The sequence below is a fragment of the Podarcis pityusensis genome, assembly GCF_964106645.2.
Source record: "Podarcis pityusensis genome assembly, chromosome: 8".
In the NCBI taxonomy this organism is placed as follows: Eukaryota; Metazoa; Chordata; class Lepidosauria; order Squamata; family Lacertidae; genus Podarcis; species Podarcis pityusensis.
In genome coordinates this window covers 65,639,522-65,661,465 of record NC_138033.1, presented here as the reverse complement: position 1 = coordinate 65,661,465, position 21,944 = coordinate 65,639,522, and the positions used below count along the sequence as shown (strand labels likewise).

Below are 21,944 nucleotides of genomic sequence, written 5' to 3'. Positions count from 1 at the left end.
TACCTGTGTTGTCAAACAAAGTGGGTTATTTCTGTTTTAGCCTTACTCAAGAACAGATACACTGAAATTGATGGGACATAGTTGGATCCTGCCCAGCATATCTAATGCATCCTGTTAATGCAAGGATTTCAGTTTGCACAATATAAATCTGCTCTGTGGTTTCCCATCTGGGGAGGACACAGGGCCCATGAGTCTGACCAAACTGCGGGAGGCAGTGGAAGACAGGAGTGCCTGGTGTGCTCTGGTCCATGGGGTCACGAAGAGTTGGACACGACTAAACAACAACAACAACAGAAAGTCGTATCATTGGTCAGTCTAGCTCAGGGGTCAGCAACCTTTTTCAGCCTTAGACCATGTGGTGGGCCGGACTATATTTTTTTTTGGGGGGGGGAATGCACGAATTCATATGCCCCACAAATAACCCAGAGATGCATTTTAAATAAAAGCACATTCTACCCATGTAAAAACACGCTGATTCCGGGACCGTCCGCAGGCCGGATTGAGAAGGCGATTGGGCCGCATCTGGCCTCAGGGCCTTAGGTTGCCTACCCCTGATCTAGCTCATTATTGTCTACACTGACAATAAACCTTAAGATGTATACAAACTACAACCTTTTAAGACTTAAACATGAGATCCACCTCTTGCCCAGTTTGCTCAACATCCCTCCTGAAGTACAGTCCTGGGATAATTTTTTTAAACCTGCTCCCAGTCCAGTGCTGCAAAGCTGGTTGTTAATACAGACACACACAATTGTCAACTCTGGCTGAAAAAAAGTAGTCTACCTGAATGAGAAAGGCAGCCAGGACTACATTTCAGTCTTTTGGGTTCTTTATTCCAACTGAAAAGCACATTAGGAAAACCACGCAGGCCCACCCATCTTCTATTCAAGACCAGCACAATGCTCTCAATATTGTCACTCGGCAGTTCTACATAAAGAAAGTGGTTGAATAGCCTCTGCCACAAAAAAGCACACACTCAGCTGTTCCCCTTGCAAGGAAGAAAAATAGATATATCCTGGTAAAGTTGGTATGTATTTTTTTTTTAATGGCTCCACCACTTCTTAAAGCCGTTTAACACAAATTGATTGGAGTCTGCATTTGTCCACTTCCTAAAGTATATATTTATATTTAGATTCCACATTTCCATCATTGAACAGAAGTTAACAACTGGAATGTTTTTAAAAAATTTAAAATGACATTTTAAAAAAGGATATGGATAAATCCACAAAATTTACCATTTATTAGGTTTTTTTAAAAGATTCCTGTGCCAAGTAGGGGGTTGTCCCGATCCTCCAACTGTCATGAGGTTGGGGGAACTGCCCCCCTTTCAAGATAAAACATACTTAAAAACTGCATTAGTACAAGAAGTCTTTGGCCCCACAATGCATCCCTTTTCCTGCCTGACCACAAGTTCCCTTTTTGCTGTGCTGCAACAGAAGTTAGTCTGAATTGGCCTAGACAGTTCGACGTCCACCATTCCGTTCTAGATGGATTTCCGGAATCGGCCACACCTTGTGTCAGAAGGGCACAAAGATAAGACTGAGCTTCCCCTGCCTCCAGATCAGCTGCTACAGAGGCCAGGAATACAACTGGGTCTATTAGACAGAGTCTACCCTGGCAACCAGGTGGCCTTGGAATTGTTATACCTGTCTAAAATGCAGCCTGCTGGCAGACTTTACGATGGGAATGAAACAAGGCCCAGGAAAGAGGTTATACTGGCTTTGCAGTTGCATTGCTAGAGTAAGAGCCATCCTTTGCAATCCTTTTCCTTGGGCGACGGGGGCATGCAACCAACAAATCTTTAATCCATCCTCCTCTACTTCTTCATTGCTCCCTGCTTGCAAAGTGCAGATCTACCCGATACTCTGACACAACGGAGGACTTGCTGATTAACCTCTTCATCCCTTTTCCTGACCGAAGTAGTACAGGTTGTCTTTTCTGGTATGGCAGAACTGATAATACACCCTACATCCACTGTGCTAAATTGGCATCCTTCGCCACAACAGCATTTTAAATACAAAGACAGCTCCAGGGGTACCACAAAGGCTGGCATGACCATGCATTTGCTGAGAGCCAAAAGAGACTCCTGGACCTGAAGCAATGAGGAGGCAGGCTCACAAAGGGTGCCTGACCTTCCAAAATCTACAGCAGACACTGCCTCTGCCAACCCTGTGAACAAAAAACATATCCAAAAGCAACAGCTCTCCCCTCAAGCCACTCTGGGCAGTCCTGCGTGGTGACTGAGGATCTCAAGACTCCATAGAACAGGGGTGGTCAGTATAGGACCTCCCTAGATGCAGTTGGACTATCACACCCATCATATTTTGACTAAGGCGCCCATGCTGCCTGCTGCGAGTCTGGAGTCCAAAAGCTTCTGCAGGTCAGCAGGTTAGAATACAGTTCCTAGGGCATGTTCCTTGCAAGGGAGAAGTTAAAAGTCAGGTGATTGTTCAGCCTACTGAAGAGCAATTACCTCTGGACCACCTATCTAAGGAATTAGCAGTGTGATCTGCAGAGATCTAGGAAACAGAAAGCTCTAAGTGAAAAACGCCATTTCACAAAAACTCCTTTTTGCCAGATTTCCGAGCTCTCTCCGTCAAAGAACAGAAGGTCCTCTCTATATACAACTGGGTTGTTGGAACATTTAATATACCGCTTGGCCATGGTTAAAATGTTGCTCCTCTCTTGACAGAGATCAAAGCAGGTGTGTCTGATTCTCTCCTCTACTTAGTGATTGGCTATGTTTTTGGCATCATCTTTAGAATTTAAGATATCTTCCCATTTTAAGGCTAAACTAAAAAATAAAAAAGGAAGTTAAAATTTGTTGTAAACATTTCTTCTTTCTCCAAAGTTTGTACTTCTTTAAAAATCAAGTCCAGCCACACTCTTTTTTTTTCTTTTTTAAAGTTGAGGTAATTTCTGTGTATTTGTTATCTTTAAAAAGTCCCTTTGCGTGTGACTGGCTAAGACGTGTGCCAATCAGGATGCGATCCAATTGCAGTAGGAGTGCTACCGTGGGAGGGATTGTGCACCAATTCCGGCAACCGGGCTTCAATTTGCTATTTTCTCAATTTCATCCAAATCGTCTGTATCCAGCTTGTGAATTTTCTTGTCTGGGGAGGGGGTGGGGGGAGAGAGAAAGTGGAGTCAAATTAACAAGAAAGAACTGGAATTACGACCAGGGATTGCATCAAACCAAATCCTCTTCAGGTTAAACCAAGGAGGGGTGGTGGTGAGAAACATTTAAAGGCCGACAGCCAAACATCTTTTTCACAATTAAAACGGAACCTGGAGAAACATACCACTTCACTTTTACAGTAATAACAACAGCAACAACAATTTTATTATTTGTATCCCGCCCATCTATCTGGGTTGCCCCAGCCACTCTGAGTGGCCTCCCAGTGTACAGGATTGAGAGTCGGCCACCTTCCCAGAAGGCCCACCTCCTTTGCTACTGCACAAATAGTGCTCAAAGCCTCAGAGCACATCCCTAATTGGAAGAAGGCAAGTCCAGCACAGTGCTTCATGCAGAGAGACAACAGACACCATCTCTCAGAGAGGAAGGCAGTTAGGCACCTTCTGTGCAGTGGGTCCCAGCACACACAATGACAGTCCCCTGGGAACAGAGCCGATGGCATGGCTCTCTGTTCTGGCCTTGCCTACTTCCACAGAAATAGTGGTCCGCCTTCTGAGTTGATAACCCCCAAGGGACATTAAATTAGCTTCGGCCAACCTGGTGCACCCCGACTTTCCATCACCATCCCTGGCCACCAGGGTTGAGGGGAATCGTAGTCTGACAGCAGCTAGATAGAGGACAGCTAGGTTGGGAAATATTGCATTCAATTTATTTTTAAAAAAAGGTAATTCTTGGGACAACACTGGCAGCTCTCTCTCATGGCAGAGTTTGAGGATTACTAATCTAATCCAGTGATTGTGAAGCTTCAGTCTGGGAGGGAGAGAGATTCTCCTTGGCCAAGTTGCTTTGGCTGGGGATGGAGAGGCCTCACCAACCTCACCTGTCCTCACAAACAGTTTGACAGAGTGGTTTTCCCAGAGGCCTGTTTCTGAGGATATCCAATCATTACCAGGTGGAGATGCGTAGTTTATTCCAAAAGATTAAGAGGGGGGAACATGCGGCCCTCCAGATGGCGTTGGACTCCAGTTCCCATCATCCACAACAACTCGCCATGTTGATGGGGGCTGCTGGAGTCCAACAACACTTGGAGATCCCAGCAAATAGGGGTTCAAGTTTCCACCACTCCTCCCACCTTTCTGATGTGGGGTGCAGAACACCCAGAACAGCACACAATTATTCGACTTGGAAGTGCCCTGTTAGGTTGCACAATAGCCGCTTAAGCTGCTCAACAAAAGATAGGGGAAAGAAGCATGGCAGGACGTACTGAAATGTTCCTGGATCCTGTTGAGGATGTTCAAACTGTGCTTGCTGTCCACCATGTTGATGGCCAGGCCCCGCTTGCCAAAACGTCCCGTGCGGCCAATGCGGTGAAGATATGTCTCGTTGTCCGGATTCCCATCTTTATCCACTGGAAGGTCAAAGTTGATGACGACGGAGACCTGCTCCACGTCGATCCCTAGGGGAGGAGAGCATTGCGAGATTTGGAGAGGACAGCTCATTCCTTTATAGAAGGAATAAGGTTTACAAAAGCACAGACTGTTTGCAGCACAGAAGGCCTAAAATGTGCCCTTAAAACATACCAACAAAAAAACCAGCCACCAATTTATTTACTTAAAATCTAGCAGCCTTTTCCAAGTTCTCTTAGTTCTGATTTTTTGTTTTCAAAAACAAACAAAATGGAACTGAATCGTAAAATCAGTGTTGGAAGGGGCCACCAGGGTCATCTAGTCCAACCCCCTGCAATGGGAGAGGTATTGAGTAGTGCACTAAGGCAATCGTTCCATCAGGGCAAGTATTTTGGTTTGCCCTCTCCTCCCTCCAGCCCCCATTCTGGGGGTCCTCCTGACCCCGAAGCCAATTTTGGAGAGTACAGGGAGTACACCGTTACCTCGGGCACAGACATTCGTAGTCACCAACACTTTCTCCTTGCCCTCCCGGAAGCGATCGATCACCGCGGCACGCTGCTCCACCATCATCTCGCCACTCAAGAGTGCCACCTGGTGACCCTCCTTGGAGAGCTCCCCAGCTAGCCAGCCAGCTGTTTTGCGAGTCTGCAAAATGTGAAACAAAAAGAGGAGCACCTCCATGAACACCAACAGAGAGGGGCTTTTTTATGGCAAGGGATTTCCACCTCTGCTTAAGCCTACATTTGGAAATAAAGGAAAAACTCCACTTAGGTACTTCCTGCTCAGTTCCTCTTTGCATTGGCTCAGTCTCTCCGACATTGAGCATGAGCCTCTTAAATAGGCCTATGTTTCATTCGATGATGCAAGGATTAGACACTCACCCTCCCAGTAGGTCAGAACAGAGCTGAGGTGCAAAAAGCTCTCTCTCTCTCTGAGTATGGCAGTAAATGGTGTAGGTGCCGATTTAGTTCTTTTAAAAATGAGCCGATTTAGTTCTTTTTTAAAACTGGGATGCCCCCACCTCTTCCCTCAAAGCACTTACATGCTACTCCAGAAGACCTGGAAACTAATTGTGAAACTGGATACAATGCCCAATAGCCATCCAGAAATATGGGAAGAGATCTGGGGAAAGATCCTGGGACAAGTTTCTGGAAACCCATCAAAACTTGGAAATGGAGAATGCATATGTATTCCCCATCAGTCTCAGAAGATTTCTACAAACTCATCTTCAGGTCTTACTTGACCCTAGCTAGACTTAATCAAATAACCTGTGTTGGAGATGCAAGACTACAAGTGCCGATATACGACACAGATTTTGGCCATGTCCTCAAATAATACCCTCCTGGACTTCAGTGTTGAAACAAATTGAGAATATAATAGGGCATTTGCTACAAGTAACATTGGGATATGTAAAAGACTATGTTTTGTTAAAGGACAGGGAGATAACAACACTTTCCAACAGCTGCCTGCAAGGCAATTAGTTTCAAGCAAGAAAAAAAAATGTTCCAGCATTGGACTGCTGGATTATAAAACTATGGGATGGTGCCCAAATGATGAAATCAACTAATACAATAAAAGTGAGAGAAAGGAGACAAATTGATGATGAATGTGTTGAAAATCGGATCCCATTACTTAGGAAAATGCTGAATCACACAGTCTGTTGTGAATATTATAATAGCAGAAGGGCAAAACCAGCACCAAAAATGAATACTGTCTCCAAAAATATTTTGCAAAAGGATACTATGTGCTTTTGGGCCTCTGCTGTGTTATCTATATGATCCGCTATTTAGTTGGAAATATTTTTAATTTCTTCCTATACGCATAAAAAATGCAAGGCTGCCATAGAACAGCCCCCACTGGAGGATTTGTAGTGATGCATCACTGTTTTGGATTTGCATGAAGCCAAAAGCAAGAGGGGTTGGTGAGCAGCAAACAAAAAAAGGACTCACGTGGCAGAAGATCATGGCTTGTGCAATTGTGATGGCGCCATAGATGTTGCAGAGGGCATGGAATTTCTCCTCACGGCTGTTGCACAGGACGTAATACTGCTTGATGGTGTCCAGAGTCTCCTCCTCCCGCTTCAGCTTGATGATGTTGGGGTCGGGGACAACTTTCTGGGCAAACTTCCACACAGAGTCTTCAAACGTGGCTGAGAAGAGCAACATCTGGCAGTCTTTGGGAAGCATCCTGAGAGATAGGATACGGATGGGGTGGGGAGAAAAGTCACATTCTTTCCTCAGCTAGAGAGTCACAATAAGAACTGAACAACTCCACTGGATCACACCAATGGCCTTTCTAGCCAGAGACTTTTCTTCTCAACAGCTGTTGACCAGAAGTTCCCAGAAGCCCACAATCGGGGCTTGAAGAGAACAGTCCTCCACTGCCATCTTGGGATCCCTGCTCCCCCAGCAGAGTTTTTTCAGAAAGACATTGACAAACTTGGAGGTTCCATTGAGCCATCACTGCTACAGCTTACATTTTTGAGACTTCTCCTTTTCCATAAATGTGTCTAATCCCCTTTGATTTCTAAACTAGGGACCATTACTACAACCTAAGAAGAGCCTGCTGGACCAGGCCAACGGCCCATCTAGTCCAGCATCCTGTTCTCACAGCAGCCAACCAAAAGCCTGCAGGAAACCTGGAAGTAGGACCCGGGCACAAGAGCCCTCTCCCCTCCTGTGGTTCCCAGCACCTGAAACTCAGATGCATTGCTGCCTCCAACTGTGGAGGCAGAGGACAGCCACTGTGGCTGGTAGCCATCAATGTAGTAGCACCGTACCTAAAATGCCAAACGTGGCAGACTGGGACAATTATAGGGAGATAACAGAGCTCCTGAAGCAACTACTATTATGCAAGGCCCAAGCTCCTTCGGGCCGGTAAAGTCAGAAGTAAGTTTCGTTTCTGTTGAAATTTGCAACTAACCGGAAGGGTACTGGATGTGCACAGCTGCGCCAGGGAAATCCGGCATCAAACTGGTGACAAGGCACCCAGTCAATTGTACAAGGAGTCCACCCTTACCTCTGGATGCGGATGCTCTGATCCTGGTGACCCTGGGTGGCTATCATGACATCGGCCTCATCCAAGACAAAGACTTTGATCTTCTTGGGGTCAATGAATTTCAGCTTGGAGCACCAATCCAGGACGGTGCCAGGCGTGCCAATGACAATCTGCTCAGCAATCTTCTGGCCACGCTCCACTATTCATGGAAGAGATCAAGGGCAGATGTGAGGTAGGCAGAACCTCAGCAGACCCAGAAAGGGCAGCACTATCTGCTTGGGCGCGCTTTCCTGGGAGAGTCCTGCTGGAGCGACCAAACTGTGCTTCGTCTCCTACCATCTGTGGAAACCAACTCTTCCCCATCCCCAGCCCCTCACTCGCAATGTCTAAAATTCAGCATTGAAAGAGCTCATCAACCCCGTCAGCCAGAAAACCCACATTTGTAAGCAACCCAGCAGGTTAACTATAGAAACACCAACTTGAGGGGCCAATTGGTCTGGTCTGGATCCTGCTGGCTCAGGCTATTATCAGCATCATCTGGATGAGTCCCACAGCCACATAAACCCCGCAAAGGCCTTCCAGTTAGGATTCGGTCCCTCCCTGGTGACTTATATGCCCCTTTTGACATTTCCTTGCCTGCGTACTCTAGTCTGCTTGTGAGATACTGAGTATTATTCAGCAGGATGGAGTTCACACTCACGTTTGTTGCCTCGAACCGCGTAGGCCAGCTTCAGCTCTGGATAAAACCTGCCCATCTGCTCAATCACCTTCCCTGTCTGAAGAGCCAGCTCGTAGGTTGGAGAGAGGCAGAGACACTGCAAGAGGAAGGAGGCAAGTCTGGGACACTGTCCTAAGGCAAGTGGATGTTATGATGTTACTATGGTGCAGCGCATCCTCCGCCACATGGCCTCAGTTCCTGCCATGCTTGTGGAGTGGTTGCCATTCATTCCCAGGGAGAAACCTATCCCCAGTCTGTTCTCTCTCTCTCTCCCTCCCTCCCCCCCTCACTTTTATGCATGTCGCTCGGCCCACTTTGCCTTTGGTCCCTTCTACGACTGACACATGACCCGCACAAGGTTTCCTAAAAGGGAATGCGGTCCTCAAGCTGGAAAAAGGCTTCCAACCCATGGTTCAGCTGATTGGCCAATTACACCGTAAATAGAGAGGAGCTCTGCAAAACTGGCAAGAAGAAAGCCTGACACTGGCCCTCTGAGGAGACTATGCTGAAGAGATCCGCTGTTACCTGGGGGTATCTGTGCTCCGGCTCCACTCTGCTAAGCATCGCCAAGACAAAAGCTGCCGTCTTACCGGTACCAGACTGTGACTGCGCAATCAGGTTCTGTGGACTGGAGACACACACCAAAGTAGGGGGGGGATTATAAGACTTGTGTATTGGGGAGGGGACTATTAAAAGGAAAATTCCTGTCGGGCCACATTGTGGCACCCCATGAGCTACATGTTCCTTTCAAAACACACCTAGCTGCAAGCTGTGCGGGAAGTGGGAAGAGGAAGATCAGAAGTGACGGGCAACTTTACAGGGAAGCTTGCCCACCATCCCTAGTCTTTGGGCCCCTCCCAGCCTGAAGACTCTCTTGACTACCTGGCATAACCAGCCAACCCCACACCTGCCCCATACCCATCAGGCACTGCAACAGGTATGCACCAATACATACGGTTCTGCCAGCATCATGGGCAATGCGTTCTCTTGGATTTTGGATGGTCTGTTGAAACCCATGGCATAGACACCCTGCAGCAGCTGTGGCTTCCTACAAGGAAGAAGACAAAAAGGCTAAGCAAAAAGGCTGCTAAGGAACAGCCTGAAGGCAGGCACAGCACACTCCTGCGGCAAAAGCAGAGCAGGACTGGGCCTTGCAGCTGTCTGAATAGGAGGCTTGCCGCAACAAATGGGCACAGCAACAAACATACATTATACCGTTGTACCATTTCCGAACCATCTGATAAGCCCTAGTTGACACATGGCTGCCCGGCAGCTGGATTTCATCCCTCGCTTTTCTGATGAGAAGCTGTGGGCTGGGCAGGAAGTAGTTAACAGGCAGCATCAGAAGCTCAGCAACAGAGGCTATGGATTTGGACATTGCAATCTCAGCAAAAAAGGCCAGTAAGGCTAAGCCCTCTGCTGTGTCTTTTCCCAGTCCCACATTTATGAAGGCAAACACTTCCCGGGCCAGTCTCTGCTGAATGCAGTAGCTTTAAAAATGGCATGTTTTTAAAAGTTTTAAAAAGTTGGCTACTTCATTTGCTCCTGAAGATGCCTTAGAATCTGTGGTAGGAGTAGCAGCAGGCGATGCAATCAAAGAAACAAAAACACCAGTTTCCCTTCTGCAGCTTTTCGAAAATAGATTCGACACACTCTTATACCTTGCTAAAATGCAGATGTGGACCTCCCTTTTTAAATACCGCAGTGCCCCAAACCAGCACGAAGCAGAGAGCCTGGAAGCCTCAACTGCAAAAGGGTGCTTTGAACATCCTTGGTAGCCCACTGTGTACCAAAGTGAGCTCAGTGGGGATAAAAGCGTCTAGAGCAGCAATGGTGAAACCTGTGGTCCTCCAGACTCCCTTCTCTGACCACTGGCCATGCTGGCTGGGGTTGATGGGTGTCAAACACAAGTTAGCCATCCCAGGCCTGCAGACTGTCCCACAACCTGGGGTCCCCAGAAGTTGTTGGACTACAACACCCATTATCCACAGCAAGGTCAGCGGTCGGGGATGATGGGAGTTGTAATCCAGCAAGATCTGGAGACCCAAGGTTGAAGAACACTGGGTTAGAGAAACAATAGCTTGGGGTATGAGTTCATAGAAAAAGGTCTCAGGTGCCATCATCAGGGGAGCAGGTGATGTGGAAGAATCTTCTCAGTCCGAGATCCTGGGGAGAAGACAAAACTCTGGGTCTCCTAGATGAGCAAACAGGCTTATCTAGTGTATGACAGTGTCTTATGTTCTTTATTATGAAAACTCACAATTCCTTCTGGGGAAGGGCTGCAAGTTTTGCACGCAAGTGCAATCACTGACATCTCCAGGAAGGGTAGACAAAGGCTCCCATCTGAAAACCCAGAGAGCTACCAATCAGCACAGACAATACTAAACTAGACGGACCAACAGTTTGACTCCATATAAAGACAGCTTGTTATGTAGGGAAGGGCCCTTGGCTCAAGTGACAGACTCCAGTTCAACCCCAAGAACGTCCAGTTAAAAGTGTCAGGTAACAGGAGACAGGAAAAACCTGTCTCAGCCTAAGATCCTGAAGCGCTGCTACTGGGCCCAAAAAGCAGCACTTGGCTAGACGGACTCTCCTACCTGGTGCAAAGGGAGCTTCCTACATTCTTAAGAAGAGCCTGCTGGATCAGGGCCAATGGCCCATCTTGTCCAGCATCCTGTTATCACACTGGGTACGTGAGCACAAAAGCACTCTTCCCCTCCTGCAGTTTCCAGCAACCAACATACAGAAGCATCACAGACTCCAATAGTGGAGCATAGCCTCCATTGGGACTAGTAACCACTGACAGCCTTCTCTCCCCCTGTGAATTTGTCCAATCCTCTTTTAAAGCCTCCCAAGTCGGTGGCCGTGACTGCCTCCTGTGGGAGGGAGTTCCGTAAGTTTACCTATGCGTTATGTGAAGAAGCCCTTTCACCAATCTGTCCTGTATCTCCCAACACCGAGCTTCCCATATCCGGGAAGAGAGACCACAAAGTGAGTGAAGGTGCCCCCCTCCCAATCCTCCGCTTCATGAAAGACTGCTGCAGGCTTTTCCATGTGACCACTCTGCGCCCAGTACGGGCTCTGGAAAAGCCCTCTGGAAAAAAGCCAGGCATTGTCTCAAAACGCCAGAAATCTGCGAAGCCTTGAACTTTCGAGTGCGTTGCCAAGGAGACACATAGGCTGTGAAGAGGAACCGGAGACTCGACTTATCTGAAGATCACTATAATTAGCCTTGCCTTTGATTTTTCCAATGAAATCCTTTGCTCTCCAAATAGAGAAGAGTGTACAATCTAAAGCGACTTCCCCCAACCTCCCCACTCTCCACGTCTATCAGCTATTATTGCAACCGATTTTAAAAATCACCTTCTAAACCACCATCTTCAATGCGATTTACATATAATTATACAATTAAAACCACAAATAGAACAAGACTTAAACTCTAACAAGTGGACACTTGTGGCAAAGACCCATTTATTCAGCTGGGGAAGCCTGTTGGAGCAAAAATATATTCAACTGCTTCCAGAATGCTGTTTCACAGAACAGGGGCAGCCACCACACTAAGAGCCCTTGCTCAGAGTTACTGCGACTTTTGAAACTTGCAGGAGAAAACTCTCCTGCAGACTGCAACACTTGACTGAAGATATAAGGGAAAGGAGGTCTCTCGAGTTGCCAGTTGGTAGCAATCTCCTGAAGGAGGGGCACAAGGAGGGAAGCATCTTTCCCAACAACAACAGAGCCCTCACCAGACAAAACCATTTAGCTCCTTGGCAAGAAGCAGGGCCCTTTAGGAGATGGCTGCTAGAAGATCCTGCAGGAATGGGATGCTACAAAGCAATTAAAGATGGGATCTTCTTATCCAGGTGGATAAAGGGAGGCCACTGGGTAGTGATCAGTGGCAGACCCTGGGTTGTAGCCAATGCTGGTGCAATTCAGAGCAGACCCACTGCAGTTAATGGACATGACTAATATGAAGTTCAATCTTGTCTACTCTGAGTATATCATAGTTGGATACAACCCAAAGTGTTCGACACCACTGAGCAAATGGATTTCCCAGTACGCACAACAGAAACAAGTATGTATGGCTTGACAGGAGGGGGCGCATCGCCCTGTGGATAGGGTAAACTGGGACAGTGCAAACTTTGCAGCAGGGATGGGAACCATCATGGTAAAGATCCACTTCAGGGGTAGCCCTCCATAGGTTTTTAAGACTCCAACTCCCATCAGCCCCAGTCGGCATGGCCAACCGTCATGGATTATGGGTGCTGGAGTCCAAGAGCATCTAGATTGAGGGAACCTGATGTACTGAAACAGGAAATACAAGTTAGGGACAGCTGGTCATATTACAGGAAACTAGGGCCAGGAATAGGGAGGATAGAACACACACCAAAAGGAAGAGGAGCTAGCAGGCTGGAAGGGGAGAGAAAAATGGAGGGGGGGGGGCAAAATTGTTCCAAGACACCTCTCAGTAAATGGAAGCTCAGTTCCACTTGCCCATCTCGTTTTTCTGCACCTTTGCTGCCCGTGCACTGCCATGAGGACTGGTACCTTAGCCCTTTCACATAATGCAGCTGTCAGGGATCAGTTGGCAGAGAAGGGGGGAGAGACCGGAATGTACAGAGAGCCGCCTCCTTTGATGAGCAGCTGCACTTCATCAGAGGGAGAGGAGGAGGGGCTGTCAGGAAATACGGAAAATGAGAGGGAGGGAGATCTAAAGGCTGTTATAGTAGAGAGAAAAGAGCAGCCTCTGGCACTTAGGTTTTCACGTAAGGAGAGGAGGAAAAGGGGGTGTCTCAGGAAGTTTCACTTCCGGAGGGGGAACAGGCCCGAGCAACTTCCGGCAACTGATAGTGACTGAGGCAGACATGCTTTTAAGAGCTCCGTACTGTACATAGTTTTGGACTTAATAAATCTTGTAAAGACTGGCTGGAATCCTGGGCTGTTATCTCGGCAAGCACCCACATATCATCCTGACAGCAGCAACCACATGCACACAATGTACTAGCCACAGGGAAGGGTGGCAGCGGCGGTGGGGCACATTGGCCACAAAAATATTCTGATCCAGCTTTAGAGCTTGCAGCGTAATGCCTCCGGGACAGGAAATGGGGGCAGGCGGGGGGGGGGGAGAGAACCAGCAGCTACAATTTTGTCCAGCCCCTTCAAAGCTCTTCCATTTGATATCAGGGTGTTTCTCTAGAAGCCCCCTGAACTCAACAGGGCTTCTTTCAAGACATATAAAATGAGGCTGTATCTCTCTGTAGAGAAGATGCAACTCTGTTTTCCCTGTGTGCTTGGCAGAGACAGTGATCAACCGTTAAGCCCAGATGCTTTTCATCTTTAAACGGACTTGAACAAAGCCAGGAAAAGCATTATCTACCCACGCTGCCAGCTGCTAACGCAGGGCACGGATCGGCCTCTATGCCACAACCATGACACAAGGTCTCTCTTCCCTCACAGCGACGGCAAACTCAGCTCAATTAGGCAGCAACTATAATTAGGGCAGCAACATTTATTCAATTACAAAACATTCATTTATACCCCACCTACTAGCCAAAGTTCAAGGCAGCTGACGATATAGTCAAAATAAAATTAAGATGAACTAGAGTTGTTAGGGAGAGGCAAAATATCTCCCTGCTCCCCTACCTCCCCGTTCTCAGGTGCATCAAATGCAACTCTCACGCCTGGGCCATGGCAGGACTTAGAAGAAATAACTCCAGCCTGGAAATGATAGCTGGAGGGACCAGATGTTAGTCCCTAACAGGCTAGTGATGCCACAACAGAAACGAAAGGTTGCATTCAATGCTAGTCCCATTCAGAGATAGACCCACTGAAGATAATAGGCACAAGTAACTGGAGGTCCATAATTTCAACATTTCTACTCTAATTTGGTATTGGTTGAATACAACCCTAAAAGTCCTCCTAAAATGGGACTCGAGAATTTTAATGTTCTATTTTAAACAATGGCAAGGACTTATAATAAAAACTACAGGAGGGTAAGCATTATCTCAAAAGGGTGGTGGGAGTATTTTCTTCCAGAATTGCTTAAGCTATTTTGCTGCATTCCATGAACCATGGTCCAAGCCAGATGTAAAAGGCTGCTTCTGAGACATGAACAAGCCAAGCCTAACAATTTGAATCAAGTCCAGAAGATAGTAGATAGCCCAGCCGTTCACGTTTTGGGATCAAGTAAGAGGAAATGGGTATCTCTGCCTGCAGTAACAGTCCAGAATTTGTCCACATCATTCAGTGCAACTTGGGATCCCACCTCACACAAATTACACAGCAGCTCCACCACCCACCCGCTAAGATCACCCTTTCTGGAGAAACTGGGGCTGCACTAGGAAGGGGCAAGGCTGAAAAGTTCATTTTACCCAACGGGTGCAGGGAAACATGGGCCCATGGCTCGAAAAGGGAAGCTGGGAGAGGCACTTACAGCCGCAGCTCCTCGAAAGACTTCACGGAGTAGAGAGGCGACGTAGGATCCCTCTGCAAAACCTCTACTTGGTTCGTGTTGTCCACCAGGTTGCTGCGGATCAGCTTGTTGAGCAACGACTGGGCGGCTCGGTCCTCTGACAGAAAGAAGGAAAGAAAATGTTGAAGGGGGAGCAAGTAGTCTGCAGTTCAATCCCTTGGCAGAAGCAGTTCAAAGCCAGCAGTGACCATCACTTCTGAATTCTGTCAACCGAATTATGGCCTTGTTTGAATGAAGCTGTGTGGAGTAGCAGTGTGGAACACCCAAGAGACCTGGGACCGAGTAGTGCTATAGTTCAAAACATCTGGAGGGCAGCAGGTTGGCAATGCTTCTCTACAGAGACTCACTGTCCTCCCTCCACCAAACTTGGCACATTTTTAGTAAAAGCACTTTGGGAAAACTGAAAATAAAGGAGATATGGGTTGTTCCCTAGCGCCTATTTAATCCATATACTGCAGGGATGAACAACCTGCAGCCAGAGGTTGTTGGGACTCCAGCCCCAATCAGTTCCAGCCAGCGTGGCCAATGGCCAGGGGTGATGGCAGCTAGAGTACTGATATACTGGCTGGACACCTATAACATATGGACTACTATGAACAGCACAAAATGACCAGAACTGAAATTGGTTCTTTAGGAGTACCGCACAAGGAAGAACTCTGTTCAAAACATGCTGGGCTCCTTTGGAAGGTCAGTGATACACACACCTCTTCCCCCTGTAATTGGTGCCTTTAAACACTTTAAACATCACTTTAAACACGTTAAAGTCCTGGCTTTGCCCCAAAAGAATTCTGGGAGGGGTAGTTCGTTAAGGGTGCCGAGAGCCCTAATGCCCTCACAGAGCTACAGTTCCCAGGGTGGTTTAACAAGCCATCTTTCTTCCCAGGGAACTCTAGAAATTGTAACTCTGGGAGAACAGGGGCCTCCTAATAACTCCCAGAACTTTTCACAAACTACAGCTCCCAAAGTTCTTTGGTTGGGGGGGGGGGGGGAGTCCTGATTGTTGAAAGTTCTATCATAGTGCTGTAAATGTGCCGTGCGAATGTGGCCCTGGACACCCGTAAAAATAACATCCTTTCAAATCCACTGAACATTATCTGTACTGTGAAGGAGGCGGGGGTACATCCTGCCAAGTCTTTCACTCTGGATTAGAAAGCGGAAGGTGTGGATTCTTGTCCCAGTGGTTGAGATAGAACCAGCAGATGGAAAAGCTGCTGGCACCATGAATGGAACCCTGGTGGGCTTTGCTTTCCCTCAGGACATAAAAGAACTGGACAGTGACACTTGGCTGCCTAGGCCTCCCAAGAAAAGGAGGCTGTGGCTTGATCCAGTAGGCTCTTCTTGTGGTCAGACACTCTACCACTGAGTTATGGCTCCACCCCCAAAAGGAACAAGTAATACCACTGGTCGATCCAGGTAGGCAGGCAGTGGCTCTCCAAGACAGACAGAAGCCTTCACCAACATGATATGTTCAGATGTTTCCAACTACAGCTCCCATCAGCACCAGCCACAGAAGGGGAAATGTAGCCCCCATATGTTGTTGGACTACAACTCCCAACATCCCTACCTGCTGGCTATGCTGCCTGCGGCTGATGGGAGTTGGAGCCCAGCAGCAGTCTCCTACCACTACCACCACAGATACTTTAACTGAAGATGCAGGGGATTGAACCAGGGACTTTTGTATGTGCAACGGGACATGCTTTACCCACTGAGTTACCCCCCCCCCCCGTTTAATCTTTGCTTTTCCCCAGCTTGCCCTCTGGGGTCCAAGAGGCTTACCCTTTTCCTCCTCTTCAACCTTCTCCGTATTGTCATCTGTCTTGAGAACTGCTCCTGTGTTCGGACAAACAGTTTACAGTACAATTAAACAGAAGCAGAACAATCATCCTTAATGGGTCAAGTGTTTCATGCTGTACCAACAAGCCAAGGAGCTCAAATAGGCAACTATGCTAGATTTCCAGACAGTTTTACAGGCTAGGTAAAGCCCACAGGATACATATGCCAATCTCTCACCCAGGGAGGCGCGGATTGTTGCCCACAGGGCAGAGGCTCCCAAATCCTTTTCAAAGTGCCCCAAGTATTTCTGGCTGGGCAATGGTTTTGGGTTGCTGCATGTTAATTTGGAGGGGCTGATGAAAAGATGCATTTATCTAGGGATAATGCGGGAGGGGATAACAAACGAGGGGAACAGAAAGGTAATTAACTTATTTGGGGCAGAATCTATTGATAAATTAATTGGGGTAAATAAATTGAAGAGGAACTATGTTGGTGTGATCTAGGGTGGGGTGCAAATAGACTGAACAAGTTATCTGGAGGAATTTGAATGGGAATACAGTGGAACCTCGGGTTGTGAACATGATCTGTGTGCAGGAAGCAACGTTTGCAACCCGTAGCACCGCGTGTTCGCATGCATGTGACGCAATTTGGTGCTTCTGTGCATGCGCGAGCACCGAAACCCGGAAGTAACCCATTCCGGTACTTCCGGGTTCAGTGAGGTCCATAACCCGAAAATGTGCAACCTGCAGTATTCGCAACCTGAGGTATGACTGTAGTCGGTTTGAACTACAGTAGCTGACTTAAATTCATTATCAAACGTCATACTGTGGGACTGAGCCGAGACTTGGAAATCACTCTCTTGCTAAAGGAAGAAGAAGAAGAAGAGTTTGGATTTGATATCCTGCTTTATCACTACCTGAAGGAGACTCAAAGCTGCTAACATTCTCCTTTCCCTTCCTCTCCCACAACAAACACTCTGTGAGGTGAGTGGGGCTGAGAGACTTCAGAGAAGTGTGACTAGCCCAAGGTCACCCAGCAGCTGCATGTGGAGGAGCGGAGACGCGAACCCGGTTCACCAGATTATGACTCTACTGCTCTTAACCACTACACCACACTGGCAAGTACTTCAATATTCACACTCTCCAGCTTGCTTTGCCAATTTAACAGCTGCAGCTATTGGGGGGAGCAAGTCACAAGTAAACCAACTGAACCTTGTATTCATTTCTGATGCAGCCACTAATTGTATTTCATGCCCTTTCAGGTCTACAGTTACATTTACCACCCACCAACCCCATATGTACAAATACCTGCCAACTCAGAAGACTGCTTTGTGCACCTGTCAGGGTGGCTTCTGGTCCCCAAAAGGTTATGCCACAATATTGTTTGCGTTTAAGTGCCAGCAACAGGGATTTGTTTTTGTAACCTCCCAGCCAACTTTGGATACCCTTAAGATTCAGCAGCAGTGGATCTCTGGCCTGCAGCCTTAATCCCGGCTGTGGTTCTAATTAGACCCACAAGAAGGATTCCCCCACAAACCACATGCACCATTCCAACATATGACATCAAGGGTGACATCCAGCACAAAAGATGTCACTGGGGTTGGCTGACCTAGTGCGACTGAGAGGGCTGCTCGCAGCACCCATCAGCCAGCGAGAGAGCGAGCACCCTTTAAGTCATCACCTGACATCATAATGGCACCGGGTGACTGACAGGTGTGGTCCCCTGCACACCTGCCAAAGTTGGCCGGTGGGTGGTGGTGGTGAAGGAGGTAAGGATCTGGCCCACCAGCTGATCCAGTTCCCCCACCTGTGCCTTGAGTTGTCCTGCCTTGTACGATTCTAGCTGCAGCAACAGTGTCAGGGTTGCCTTTTGCTGAGTGCTGCATAGCAAGAACAAGAAAGGAATAGAGAAACAGAAAAAGAGAAAGATTTGGGGGAAAGAGGAAAAGTAGTTGATGGCTTGCTCAACCCAGTAAGTCATGGTTATGCTCACCATTAGAGTCTGGCTTGGATTTCTCGTCCTTCAGGTGCAAGTTGCTCATCTAAAAAAACAAAACCAGAACAAGTCACCCAAATGCTACGGCTGGTCCAGTTTCTTCATCATTATGCTTTGTACATTTGCAGTCATTCTTACTGCCAGCCTGGCATAAGGCAGACCAGTATGTCCCCCACATTGCAGATGGGAAGGTATAAATCTGTTTCTCAAACTTGGGTCCCCAGCTGTTGTTGGACTACAACTTCCATCATCTCTGACCATCATCTCTGGTCCTAATGATGGGAGCTGTAGTCCAACAACAGCTGGAGACCCAAGTTTGAGAAACACTGGTACAGAGGTTGATCAAAAGCTATTTTCCCACTGACAGCGAGTGAGCTGTTAGCAGATGCAAGATTCTGAACCAGGGGCTCCACAGTTGGAAGCGAAAGTCAAAAAGCACATCCAGAACATGGCAATGTGGATTAAGCATGGCCCATACCCACAGAATATTGTCAGCTGGAAAAGACAGACGGAAATACTTGGGGAGGCTGGAAAAGGAGAAGAATGTAGTGATGACCACCAACTTGGATGGCTTTCGAATCTGATTAGACAAATTCATGGAAGATAAGGATATAAATGACTATTACACATAATGGCTGTGTACTACCTCCAGTATTACAGGAGGTATGGCTCCGAACACCAGTTCCTGTGGATCACAAGAGGGGAGACTGAAGTTGCGCTCATGTGCTGCTTATAGGCTTCCCATAGGCTACTGAATGTTCACTGTGAAAAGTGGATTCCATAACAGATCCAGCTGGGTTCTTTTTAGGTCCTTCAGATGAGGACTAGACCATGTGAAAAATGAATATAATATTTTAGCTGCAGTTCATTCATCTTCAGCTTTGTATTCTTGTTATTAAAAATGTCCCTAGACGTTGTTGCACCCATAACTTAGATTTAAGGTGCCATTTAGCTCCTAGATTTCATATCTCAGTTTCTAACACTGCCTGTGGCTAAACAATAAAGATCTGTACAGGGCACGTATCATGACAGAATTGTTTGAATGGGACAGATATGCAGGGTTTTGTTACATAAAATAAGGAAAGTTTCAAGTGCTTTACCCACTAAAAGGTTTTTTCTTTAAATCCCCAAGTTTTAAGTACTTTAAAAAGATAACACTGGCTAATAAATACAGAGAGAAACACAGACTGCAAGCAACTGCTTTATCTCCACTACCAGATTCTTGCCCCCATATCTTGAATTTAGTATCACATTCCTTTAAAGGAAACACGGAAATAGCACTAAAGCTTTAGCTCATGTGTCACAAAAGCTGGTTGGAGATATATTATACTTCCCTGCTATCCCCCAATAGAATCATAGAATTGGAAAGGAACCACAAGGGTCATCTTGTTCAACCTCCTGCATTGCAGGAATCTTTTACCCCACATGGGGCTCTAAACCTGAGATTAAGTCTCATGTTCTACCAACTGAAGTATCCCAGATAATGGCATTGCACTAAACATACATATATCCCAATGGGACAAGAAATGCCAGATTCCTTCCATGGTATTTGGCACCCATTTCTGGATTACCTGGACAAATCTGCCCAGATCATATGTCCATCCACTATGGGACTCTGCTTACACCATGAAGGCCCATGGCCCACTTAAGCATCCAGACAGATACCAATTTCTATAAAACCATATACCAGTGAATTTTTAAAAAGTTTAAATAATCTCTGTACAGTATTTAGGAAACCAGTTCTCTTCCTCCCTCCTCCAGTGGGGTCAGAAAATATGTCCTCCCTTCCAACATTAATAATACAACCACAAACCTCTGTTTTAAGGAAATTAGCTCCTCCCAGGAATACATGACCTTTCAAAAATGCAGAATTTTACCAAGGCAGCATGGAATGCCAGATAAAATGTTAAAAGAATGTACTGCAACAAGTACAGCCTCTATTTCCGCTAACTACGTCGCACAATTCAGACTGTGTGCCTGTGGATAGTGTGGTGCAGCAACTAGAGTAGGCATGGTGACTTGCAGAGACTATTGGACTGCAACTCCCACCAGCCCCCAGCCAGCATGGTGAATGGTCCAGGATAATTGGAACTTCAGTCCAGCAACATTTGCAGGGCACCACAGAGGACGAAGACTGGGGAAGCTATCTTGATCATGAAGCTCACTAGCAAGAGTACTTCACAAGGCTGTTGTGACGATAAAATGGGAACTATGCATGCTGCCTTCAGCCACTTGGGTTAAAGCAGGGTGTTAATATGCAAAACATGCATGTGATGGAAGAACAGACAGCATAAGTCTGAGGCTGTTTCCAGGCACCTCCATGGGAAGTTACATTACTATCTGTTTATATGCCACCTTTCAGCCAAAAAGGCTCCCTGGGGGTGGCTCATTCATTTTGATTGCACTCACTTTGGATTGCATGCCTACGAGCAGTGAAGCGCAGGGGGTTAGAACAGTATTCCCAAAGGGTTGCATGGCTGTAACTTCAACTCTGATCATCCCTAACCACAGGCAAGGTTGATGGGCATTTCTAGCAACCTCTAGAAGGGGGAGGGGAGAAAATGTGATGGTCGAAGTGTCGGACTAGGACTTGGAAGACCAGGGTTCAAATCCCCACTCAGCCATGAAGCTCACTGGGTGGCTTTGGGCCAGTTGCTTGCCCCTTAACCTAACCTACCTCATAGTTATTGCAAGGGTAACACGGGGGTAGGGGGTGGAGTGGGCCTTTCGTTCCTTGGAGGAAAAGGTGACGAATTATATAAATGTAATAAATGAATTATTAAATAATTATGGGGCGTTGGAAGAACGACTAAAGAGGCCCAAGGTCCATCACACCCACCCCTCAGCCATGGAGCTCACCACGTGACCTTGGGCCACCTGCCCTACCTCGCAGGGCTGTTGTAAACCACGGAGACCAGCAACGCGTGGAGAGCAATACATGCTGCCCTGAGAGGAAAAGCGAGTTACGGGAAATAGAAAAAAATACCATAATAAGAAGGAAGGGTCCCCTCCCCCCACCCCACCCGGGCTTCTCCCCTCCCTGCCTTCTCACCGACTCCGCCGCCGCTTCCTGCTCGTCCACCGCCAGAGCCCAGGAATCCGTCGCCATGCTGGTGCGCGCGAGGAAGAAGCCTCCTGGCTGAGCAGCGCTAGCCGCAACGGAGCCGCCGGAAAGAACTGCGCAGGCGCTAACGGAAGTGACGCGCACTGCCCGGTAAGGCCATTAAGAGAGTCCGGGCGGGAAACGCAGTCTGCGTCACTGCTGTACCGGGAGCTATAAGTTCCTCCTTCCACTCCTGGTGCTCTGATTCGGAGGGTCTAGGTCTAGGACACTCTCTTTCTTTCTTTCTTTCTTTCTTTCTTTCTTTCTTTCTTTCTTTCTTTCTTTCTTTCTTTCTTTCTTTCTTTCTCTCTGCCCCCCCATTTGTTGTTAGCTCACCTTTCCTCCGG

The 21,944-nt window shown here is 47.3% G+C and overlaps 1 protein-coding gene across 2 annotated transcripts; it reads right to left on the bottom strand.

The window, feature by feature from the left end:
• Positions 1–811: 811 nt before the first annotated feature.
• LOC308483371 (ATP-dependent RNA helicase DDX19B) lies at positions 812–21,675 on the bottom strand. 2 transcript variants are annotated; one of them, XM_081017167.1, is made up of 12 exons: positions 21,547–21,675; positions 18,492–18,540; positions 16,503–16,556; positions 14,688–14,823; positions 9,213–9,305; positions 8,783–8,885; positions 8,240–8,354; positions 7,561–7,738; positions 6,492–6,729; positions 5,025–5,187; positions 4,401–4,592; positions 812–3,113 (listed from the first exon to the last, which is right to left on the bottom strand). In XM_081017167.1, exons 1-12 carry the CDS (start codon positions 21,601–21,603, stop codon positions 3,052–3,054), a joined length of 1,440 nt encoding a protein of 479 aa, XP_080873293.1. In that variant the 5' UTR covers positions 21,604–21,675; the 3' UTR covers positions 812–3,051. The 2 variants fall into 2 exon arrangements, with proteins under 2 accessions (XP_080873293.1, XP_080873294.1); XM_081017168.1 differs by lacking the exons at positions 18,492–18,540; positions 21,547–21,675 and adding an exon at positions 18,306–18,404.
• Positions 21,676–21,944: the final 269 nt, after the last annotated feature.

Excerpts from the sequence above, each read along its gene's own strand:
- LOC308483371 (XM_081017167.1), bottom strand. The coding sequence starts at position 21,603 with ATGGCGACGGATTCCTGGGCTCTGGCGGTGGACGAGCAGGAAGCGGCG. Across the intron at positions 18,541-21,546 it reads AGGAAGCGGCGGCGGAGTCG|ATGAGCAACTTGCACCTGAA; the intron begins GTGAGAAGGCAG and ends TTGTTTTTTTAG. Across the intron at positions 8,886-9,212 it reads CCCATGATGCTGGCAGAACC|TCCACAGAACCTGATTGCGC; the intron begins GTATGTATTGGT and ends GTGTGTCTCCAG.